At 34.0% G+C, this 11,551-nt stretch overlaps 1 protein-coding gene across 1 annotated transcript; it reads right to left on the bottom strand.

Annotated features, from left to right (window-relative positions):
• Positions 1-4,339: 4,339 nt before the first annotated feature.
• Positions 4,340-11,551, bottom strand: LOC125658854 (COMM domain-containing protein 2-like). Its single transcript, XM_048890290.2, has 5 exons — positions 11,424-11,551; positions 8,192-8,269; positions 8,004-8,086; positions 6,276-6,449; positions 4,340-4,897 (listed from the first exon to the last, which is right to left on the bottom strand). Exons 1-5 carry the CDS (start codon positions 11,488-11,490, stop codon positions 4,700-4,702), a joined length of 600 nt encoding a protein of 199 aa, XP_048746247.1. The 5' UTR covers positions 11,491-11,551; the 3' UTR covers positions 4,340-4,699.

Genomic DNA, 11,551 nt, shown 5'->3' with positions numbered 1-11,551 from the left:
CCATTTAAAGCAATGCGACAACTCAAGGGTAAAGTCAAAGAGAACAGACGGGAGAAACGCGAGAGGAAACTCGACAACGTACAGAACCATTCAAATGCCCTCAAAATTTGTATACCAATACTTCTAGGCATTGCTGCCATGATCGTGGCATTTGTGTATGTTTCAACCAGGCCAAAAGATTAAAATGACTCAAAGTTGCAATCAGAAGATGGTGCGAACAATTTGTTTGTTTTACAATATTGCGTCAATATTGCTGTGATGAAATCAATTTTTAGTATTTCTACCACTTCCTCCAACTGACTGTGTTTCCAACATGTCCGAAAGTGATTGCTGGTACAAAGACTGTATTTATTGACCTGTGAGAAGATCCTAAAGAAATAGAACATTTGATGTAGTACAACATCTGTATTTATTGACCTGTGAGAAGATCCTGCAGGAATAGAACATTTTATGTAATACAAAGGCTGTATAAAATTTATTGACTTGAGATCTTACATAAATAGAACACTTCATGCAGTGCAACAACTGTATTTATTGACTTATGAAATGTGGATCCTACAGAAATAGAGGACTGTCTTTTTAAAGATTCTAAGACTTGAAAAGCTCAACAAGAGAATGTATCACTTTTGAAAAATTATTTTTCATACATATTAATCTTTAGTTGTACATAATATTAAGTTTATTCACAAGCTCATGCAGTGTTAAAAATTGCAGTTTATTCCACTCAGGTCAGCCTCATTTGCAGCCTTGATGACATGAATGTTGATTATTTTCACCTTCCAGCAGTACCTGTGTTGTGGATATGTGATCTTGCAAAACACAATAAAAATACTGTTTTCCATACATTTTCTAGGCTCTTCAGATATTGTTGCTAGTTCCTGTTTTCCTATTTAAAGGAATTTTAATTTTAATTAAATTTAATCTTAAAATCTAATAAAAATCATTGCCACCAGTACATATCAATCATCTTTGCTAGGCATGTTTATGTTCTGTTCTTGTCATCTTCAGATGAAGAGAGGAGTGGAAACATAATTATTTAATTAATTGCTTCTATGGCATGAATATATTTGAACTCCACATCTTTAACAAACATCTATTTATAAACATATTTACAATACTGCAAAGACAAAAAAACAGTTAACCTAAGTTTGTTAAAACTAAAAAATTGTTATGTTCTTCTCATGGGGGAATAAATGTTCCTTCGCAATAAGTTTGAATTTGTTACGAGTGTGTTCATTAAAAGCAAGTTTTACTGTAGTCTACTGGTGTCCCTTTTTTTTTAAGGATGTACACAAACAACTGATCAAAACATGGTTGTAATGCCACTTATTGTTGATATCTGTGTTTTAATATCAATGTTGGGTTATGGATCTGTTTATTTTATATTTAGTTGTCATGTTGAAATATTTGTTTAAAAATTTCAATAAAATTGAAAGCTCCATGTTTTGTCGAATTGTCCTATGCTGAAGATTTGTTTTCAATGTAGTCTGACATTGTTGATGACTTTTCGGAGTTCGAAGTTATTTATACTTTGGAATATATATGGAGGGCCAAATTAACATAAACTCAAATAATTGAAGTCATATCTAATTATTTGAAGATATCATCAATTCATTTGATGCATACAATTCAATTAAAGATCTCTTTAAAAAAAATCAATTCTGAATTATCGCGCGCATTAATTAAATTGTTGATAGCATTAATTATTCTGCTGAGTTGATGACTGCTATAATTGAATTTTTGCTCTCTTCCAATGAAGTGATGATATCAACAAATGAATTGATGTGCGCTACAATATTCAATTAGAGAACAATAATTCAATTAATGTGCACATCAATTCAATTAATGCTTGCAATATGAATTATTGCTCTCTTCAATTGAATAATATCATTAATTCAATTGACGCGCACAATAATTCTTTAGAGAGCAAAAATCTAATTAAGGTATCTTCAATTCAACATGTCCACAACATTTATTAAATTGTTGCTCTATTTAAAAGAATTAATGTAAAATAAAAGACGTACACCACAGAGTCATCCACTTCTGCTTCATACTTAGATATTTTATTGAAAGTAGATATTAACGACAAACTAACAACTCAACTTTATGACATGATGATTTCAACTTCTCCATTGTCAACTTCCCATATTTATGTAGCAATATTCCATTATTACCTGCATATGGTGTTTACATCTCTTGTTCTGCATATGGTCAGTTTTTAAATCTAAGCAGGCTACTGACAAACAAGTTAATGGTGCAGGGGTTCCAACAGTCTCATTCAAAAGCAGCATTTCGCAAATTCTATGGTTGTTATAACGGTATAGTTTGCCAATACAACCTATCATTGGGTCAAATGCTGTCTGATGTGTTTCATACCAATTGTTAGGCCGTTCTTGGCACACTGATTTTGACTACGGATAACTCCGTTTACCTGATCAGGATATAGGGCTCATGGCGGGTGTGACCGGTTGACAGGGGATGCTTACTCCTCCTAGGCACCTGATCCTACCTCTGGTATATCCAGGGATCCGTGTTTGCCCAACTCTCTATTTTGTATTGCTTATAGGAGTTATGAGATTGATCACTGTTCGTTATCTTTACCTTTCATGTATTAAACCGTGTGGTGGGTATAAAATTAAACAACTTTAGCGATTCACAGACAATTGGCCTCAAATCCAAATCCGTTCATATTGACCATGAACAGCCCAAAAGTGCTGTTCAATTCTTATATTTATTTACTAAAACACTGTTTACATTGCTTCTATTTTGTTGAATAAAACGAATTCCTAGCCTCTGTCAGTCGCATTGTGACGTACGTCAAAACATAGACATGACATCACACTTCGTCTCACCCTGTCTTTTATCAACATTGCACGTTGTAATGTATTTTGGAGGTAGGAGACTGCAAGATTGGGATGATAATCCACATAAGTTCACAATCTTAATCCGAGGTGTGACTTGCGAGATCTTTGTAACACATGTTGTATTTTTTCAAATCATTACGCTCTCTCAGTCGCGTTCTTTAAGCTAGTTCATAATCCGTTCATAGTCAATATGAACGGACTGTGTCGCGTGCTGAAATTGGTTGGTTCATAGAGAAAAATGCGATTTGTAATATAAATATATATACAGTCAACTCTCGCTAAACCGCCACCTTTTGTTCTTTTGAATTCATGGCGTTAAAACAAATTTCGCGATGAATTGAATTTCCGCCATCTTGGGAAAAAGGGTTACTTTTCTCGTATATGCAAGAGTTATCTTTCCTTTACGTACAAACTTAATAAAAAAATATCTCGTAATTATTTTTCCAAATTTTCTTGCATGATTAAAATAGTTTTATCAATAATAAGGCTTCATTTCAAAAAAATACACATACATGACACATATACACAGTATGTTTCAAGTTATTTATAAACTTTGTCCAGTGTCAGGTATTTAGTTTCCTGGTAGGCGAGCCGTCATTAACGGGACAATCAACGAGTTTTTCACCCTTTGCAGCCAAAATATCACCCATTGTCCTCCTTTTTATGGACTTTTCCCATAAAACAGTAGAATAATTGGAGTTTTCCTGTTGTGTACATTTCGGATGGTTTCCTTGGTATGTAATAATTTGCTTGTTTTCTTAGCAATTCAACAGAAACCTTTTTTTGTGGCGAAGCCATAGCTAAAGTGAAATATTTTTCGATGAGGTAAAAACAATAAGACTACGGTTCATATTAAGTAATTATCTTATTTATTTAATACTGGGTACCTTCTGTCCAGGTGTACGCCAGAGATCGATAATGACCAATTTCCCGCATCACTGATCACGTGCACCCATGGCGGTTTATCGAGATAATTAACACTTTGATATAGACTTTTGTACTAAAATACCATGGCAAATGGGAATTTTAAGTAATAGGAAAATCATTCTTAGAAAAATGCGGCATTATAACGAAAATGGTGATGAATTGAGTGGCGATAATTCGAGAATTAACTGTATACATACTATAAGCATAAATTTAAAACTTAACTATAGGCCAGGTATAGTTGGTATTTCGTAAACACCAATTATGGCAATATCTCGAATATCATGGACATGTTGAAGTGATTCGGAAGTCTCATTCACTTTTTCTTTTATTATAAGAATTTTACCCTCGATATCTTGAATACTCGGATATCTCTCAGTTTTTTTCTGTCCCATCGAGTTCTAGATAATGAGGTTTGACTGTATTTTAATCATATGCAATACCCCAATACCTGTCTTAAAGAGGCACAATTTCTCACATGACTCATCACGCAGTGTTTTCTTGATTTACAGCAATGTGGTAAATAGTGTGACAAAATAAAACCCAGAAGATTTGAAAAATTCTATCTATTTTTAAACAAATGAATACAATACATAGCAAAATTTATACCAGGCACATGTTCCTGCAATCCATATGCATATGTACCTACTTATTAAATTGGATGATAATATCGCAATTTTTCCATCTCTTCACTGCATGGCAAGACGGTAGCTTTTTTCGAATTTCTGTACGCATATCTGCACTGACCAGAAATCCACTTCAGCAGGGAAGCTGTCTTGGTTACTTAATAATAATTGTTTCATTTCAGAAGAGCACTTAGCACCATGACATCCATTGACATGAGGTTGATTAAAAAACGTGCTGTATAGTGTATACTTTTAAATCACTTAATTATAGTGTATACTTTTAAATCACTTAATATTTCTAACTATTCTTCTGCAGTATGGGGACTTCATTTCTTGAAGAGCCTCGTCTAGGACTTTGGTTAAATGTAACAAGTTCACGGGGTCAGTCTGTAAGACTGTAGTGTCCTTGACCCCGGAGTCATCCGTCTGCAGTTTAAACAGAATAGTCGGTGTCGTCTGTCTTCTGAGTGACCTGCTGGCCAACTGAAAAAAAAAATCACATTCTCTTAAAGCTGTGAAAGTGATGGCAACCTTTTTTTCACAAAATCTTTCAATGGCATAGGAATATTTATCAATGACTAATGAAAACAATTATTTTGTACAAAAAAACCCCAGAAACCTTATAAATCTACATTTAGATATTAAACCACTTTTACGGTTAAGAAATATATAAGGATGAATTATTGGCTTGCAAGACAATAATTATTCAATGACCAAAATCACATATTCATGTGCCTGCTTTGAGGTTAAAAGTGTTTGAAATAATTAAATACATCAACATGTGTTATTACTGAAATATATAATATAGAGCAATTTTCATTGAATTCATTCATTCATTCATGAAATGACAAAATTACAGATACATTGTAATGCCCCTTTAAGGATGAATAGCACACATTGTCAAAATGGCTGACTTCCTTTCACACCATTAATGGAAAAATAAGTATCAGCAATATATTTTCTGTCCCTTTTATACATGATTAGTTTGCTAGTTAGCTCAGGGGATTAATGTGTGAGGCTGTCAATTTGGAGATTGTGAATTCAAATCTTGAAGGGGTTTTAATTTTTTTCATTGAATACTTTCTTTAAAAACTGCATTTTTTCACTAAATAAAGTAAATTTTAATGTTATCAATTTCAAAATACATATTACTGTTCATATCCTCCACTTTACATTCATAACAGGTTTCCCTGGCATTATATATCCATCAAGTGAAATGATGTCAGAGTTATTGCCCTTTAACACATTATTCAAAAATATCCCGGGCATAATGAATATACCAGATATTGAATAAAGTGGTTAAATTCCATGGACTTATATATCAGTAGTGCAGATCATCAGATCAAACATGATGCAAAAAAGTGATCAAACATCTTGTTATTTATATTTAAGAGAGAAACACAGACATTTAATTATTGCTTGGCAAATATCTATCAAAAGACAAAATTCAAACGAAATTTTGTTTCTCAACAGTTTTATCCGTGATATGACCAATCAAATTCCACAACACGAGTGGTATCATAACATAAATACATAGGTATAATGTGCATTCTTTTAAAGTACTATATTGTTTGGAATGAACTCGTGAGAGAATTCAAGTGATTTCCCAGCTATTATAGACATTTTACATGAATTATGATTGCTCGACAGTTAATAATATTTTAACTCATCATTAATACAATTACAGAATTCACTGTGTCTGATCAATTGTCAACATGCTACATGTACAGTAATTTTTTTCAATGAACTGTCTAACCACAGGAATATGAAGTTTTATTAATTAAAATGAAATAAAAATCCGGAAAAAATTCTCCACCGTCTTTTACAGAACACGGTGGCTAATTCCCCCCCAGCAATATACCTTCACATCAAATCTCCATTCTAAGTTGTGGTAGTGGGGAAGATCCATGGTCATTTCTGATAAAATGGTTCTGATTTCTCGTCGGTTCTGTAGGTATATCTCTAGTAAGGTCTGCCTGGTGTCTTCCTCAAATCCAAGGGTCATTATGGAGTCTTGGAAATCTATCTCATTCAACTGTAATAGTTCAGATTAAAAATCACTGCTATTTCTAAGATGAAAAATATATGCCATAAGGTTGATTTGATTTATATATTTGACCTGTACACATGTACCTGATTTAATTCAAACAAGAGCTCTGCAAAGCGGGGCATATCCACTCGCAATGAGTGTCTACAAGCTTGTTCTAGGAAGTCCTGTAGTGACCTTGACTTTTGACCCCAAAATCAATATCGTTTTCCCTCTCTTAATAAAAAAGGTACATGTAAAGTATCAAATCAACCAAGCAAAAACCTTTTCTCTCTGAAGTCCCTTAATGACCTTGACCTTTGGACACCTAAATCAATAGGATTCTCCCTCCCTTGATAACAGAGTTAGATGTGAAGCATCAAATTGATTGAGCACAAAATGTGGCTTGCAGTGTGTCTACAAGCTCAGTGTTTAACACAGATCTATACTCGCCCACACACGAACGAGCCCATTACTCTATTCCTCTCCCAATGAATCACGAGGGGATAACAAAATTTATAATTTATTACAATAATTTTCGTAAGAAATTCCAGTCTTTGTATGAAATGATTATGTACTATCAAATGGTATATGACTGTGTTATTAAAGTTATATTGAAAAATATGCTAAATTCTGATTGATCCAAAATAATCAGTTTCTATGTAATCTGAAACATACATCACATTACATACAGATTTTGCTGTTCAATATTACGGGTACAGACCATGAGTTTGTGTAATCTGAAACATACATCACAGGGATCGACACTAACGGTTGTCCGATTGACTGAGGCAAGTGAAAACCTAGTTCGGACAAGTGAAACTCAATACACACTTGCCCGATGGGGCAAGTGATTATCTCAGTAAAAAATGCAATTATTATAATAATTGTGTTAAGCTTGATCACAGGAGTTTGAAATTTTATCAATAAAGTTAATAAAATGTACTTGATTGACCACGTATAGCTCATGGCTTGGTCAATCAAGTACATTTTATTAACTTTATTGATAAAATTTCAAACTCCTGTGATTTGAATCAAATACATGTGTCAAAACTTTGCTTCATGTTTGCCCCTTGTTCGTTCTTTCCGATGAAAGGATCTATTTTCCCCACAATGACCATTATAATTTTCTTATCTATATATAACTAACAATGACATTTTTCATAAATTTCATTCAACTACAATAATGCAACTTGTATGGCATAATTCACAGGTATAAGCTCTTACACTGGGGGAAAAGGGTAAGCTTGAAAGAGGGAAACTATTCTAAAGAAGTGAAAACTTAGCTATTCACTGATTGACAGAGAGAGAGAGAGCTAATAAATTACTGGTTGATAGATGTATTGGAGTCTAATTTTTTTTTTGGACAACTAAGTCTTTCATTCGGACAACTGAAAGTTGAAGTTAACTTGCCCAAAGGGTAAGTGAGATAAAAAGTTAATGTCTATCCCTGTATCACATACAGATTTTGCTGTTGAATATTACAGATACAGACCATGAGTTTGTGTAATCTGAAACATACATCACATACAGAATTTGCTGTTGAATATTACAGATACAGACCATGAGTTTGGAGCTCTCTGTCAGTAGGTACATGAGGCCCTCTACACCGTGTTGTACTGTGTCAACATCCACATTCAGCTTCTCTAACAAAGAAAGGCTCAGCTAATGTACACCCAAACATTCGGAAATACGGCATAATGCCTATTTTTCTTTAAATTCAAACACAATATCCCGACTACTGTTCTTACGTGCTGCTCCTTGGAAAATTTTTGTGTTGGTTCCTTTTCTGATGAACCCCATACTAATTCTGCAAAATTCTTTGACAACTGGAAAAAATTTGAATTACTCAATTTTAGTGTCATTTCTAAAATTCTGTATATATGGAACTTGTAATAAATATAAATTTAGCTACTGATTGTAAATGGTTAATTTACATACTGCTAAACTATAGCTCACCTGCTACATACATATATGTTTAATATGGGAGCAACTTCCTACAGGCTTTATGATTTTATTACACACAAGCAGACATTGAGGAGTGGTGAATCCAATAAATTCTCAAAAAGGAGGAATGGGTGCAACCCAAGATGTATACATATTCTATTAAAAAAAGGGGGTTGCAGACCCCAGAATGACTAAAATTGACCTTTTCAAATTGAAAATTTTAACCAATTTAAAGGGGTTTTTGTTATTGTAAACTCCATCCCCTGCTCCCTCTTTTAGATTTTTTCATTTGAACATCCACGAATGGGAGTTTTTAAAAGATTGATTTTTGTAGAAAGAGGATAGTCGCCAATGAGTGCTGATGTGGATCGTGTCCAGAGTGAGACACAGTATCAATAACAGTTTGATTCAGGAATAAAATCCAAAATTTCCACAATCTTTCATGTTTAAAGTCCAAATGAAACAGAAATAATTTAAGATTCTCCACCATATAATGTTTTTGGAATAATAAAACGTAATTAAAAGTTCAGAATTTATTGTAAGTCCAAAACACTATTTACTGAATTCACAAATTAATGCATTTTAGGATATAGAGCTGAATTTTATGACAGAATTCTGTAGATTGCCTCACTCACAAATTCATGCACATCTAATCTTTGACAACTTCACCCACTTTTATTCTAATCAGCCAAATATAAAAAAAAAGATGCAAGAACAGGAAAAAACATATTTACAAGACTGAAATTAGGGAAAGCTAAGCATAACGGATTCAAAGAACATGATCCCAAGATTTAACCATACATTAATCCTAGATTCCCTTTACTCTATTGCTCACCTTTTATATTGCGACATATGTTGGGGAAAGTCCACATCGAAAAGTGGGAATTCAGCAACACCAGCTACTGGTTTGCCTACCTTTTACAACTTTAGTTCGCGAGTCTAGACACAAGGATTCAGTTATTAGGTGATTATTCTACATGTTAACCACTACTAACACACTGCTATTGCTACTTTAAACAACCCTAACACCGACAAATGAAGCAATCACTTTGAAATAGGTCACCTTCTCTCCATTCAATTTCTTTGCACATGATGTCAGCACACAAATACATGAAATTCCAATCAGAGTCAAAGTAGTCATGATTAACTTGTAGAATACAGTGTTCGAAATTAACCATAGACCGATAGACCGAGTCTATGTCAAATGACACTGGTCTATGCCAATTGTAATTGAGATAGACCAAATTGTCTATGCCGATTTTCTTGGGTTTAAAGCAACAGAGTTATCCCAAAAGTGGACGTCTGATAAACGTTATGAGGAAAAGAGAACATTGTTATGGAAATGCAAAGCAAATATGCATTTTAAGTACATTAGAAGTAAATAACAATGTTTTGAATTTATGTTATTTTTTTTTAATGTTGCGGTCTTTGCCAATACGGAACTTTCGGGATATGCCGGAACGACCAATTATATTTGACGTTTATACACCACGGTCACGTGATAATAGCCAATTGTAGGGCAAAGTTGACATCGATACATATGGTGTTTCGCTAACAGGCAGTCCGTAAAGAGCTATGCGCAGTCCCACGATGACGATCCAAGTCATTATTGGTGCTTAGTACCTGGGTGTAAATTAGATGGAAGGGAAAAGGCGCATTTAGACGCGTACCATTGGATGCAAGGCGTGAAGTTCTACCGATATCCTCAAGATATTCCCTAAATTTATTTCCCGCGCCGACTCGCATAATTTAATCGATTGTATTTTCCTATAAAATGGTTGTAGTGATTCCTTTCTTTCAAAGATAGCATTTAAATGCAGGAAATTGATCGCAATTGAAATATTCCATGTTTGTTTACTTAGTTGTTATTGTAATCCGGAAGTGGTATGCCCTACAATTACGTTCCACGCGCGATAAAAGTCAGAGTGGATACGTATCTCGAAAGTCCCGTATTCGATTAGTTCTATGTCATCTTGTTTTGGCATAGACCCATGGTCTATACCAAGTTTTAAACCAATTTCGAACACTGAGAATTATAATTCGATTATTGAATCCTCATGTCTCATAAGCTATAGATCGGAAGATCCTCGGAATAAAGTTGTAAAAGGTAGGCACTTTTCAATATGAAGTCCGTTCTGACTCTCCCCCATACATTTCACAATATAAAAGCAGGGGTAAGAGTCAAAGGCCTAGAGAAATCTCGGATTAACCATGAATTTTTAAAAACATGATATGACATTGAATGTTAGATAGAATGTTCTATCGTTAAAATGATAATGTCCTACGGACCCGATTTAACGATAGAATGCGTCCTATATACCTGCAATGTAGCAAAATGAAAATTGCACACAGTGCATGTTTCGGTAAAATTATGTAACACATCACTCATATGCATTTGGAAAGTTATCTTAACGACCCACTTGGGCCGTTCTTATTTGCAAATTAGGTAAGCGTTCGTTTTTGGAAAACAGCATGCAGCAGTGTGTTCCGATGGCAGTTTCCGGTAAAATGGCAGTCAGTTCGAATCGAGAAAAGTGACATTTCAAAGTGTTGAGTTTACAATATTATTATACGATTTTTTACAGTGTTAAGGACTTACAAATTACCAATGAGGTTAGTTGTATATAAATTTAACTTTAAATGTACGCGTTTATTCTTTGATAAGTTTAAAATCGTTTTGGAGCGATTCCGCAATTTTCTGCTACATTACGGGTATATGGGAGGTATTCTAACTGTGGTGAGGGCCTGTCCCGAGACACAGTTAGATTATTCTAACTAATTGAATGTGAGAGACAGGAAAGAGATGTTATGTGCAAAACTTGAAATGAAACAATTAAACCTCAATTACAGACTTAAAATAAAAAAAAATATACAAGAAAAATACTGAAACAGATGAAAAATTAATTAATTGTCCACAAAGGCCTACGTGATAAATACTTATCTTCACTTTTTCCCAATATTAGGACTCTGACATAGAAATTTAGCGCGATGTGAAATTCGTATATCCACTTACAATAATAAATATAAACTATTTACCATCTGGGCTGACTTTTTCAAGGAACGATAAGTGTTCCTTGTGCTGGTCTTCGAACATCAACAACATTTTGCAAGTTTCACTTTTGTCTTGCGACACGCCTAGCCTCCACTGAACAACGGTTATCGCA

This window comes from Ostrea edulis, chromosome 9 (genome assembly GCF_947568905.1).
Source record: "Ostrea edulis chromosome 9, xbOstEdul1.1, whole genome shotgun sequence".
NCBI lineage: Eukaryota > Metazoa > Mollusca > Bivalvia > Ostreida > Ostreidae > Ostrea > Ostrea edulis.
This window is presented reverse-complemented; position numbering and strand designations above follow the sequence as displayed.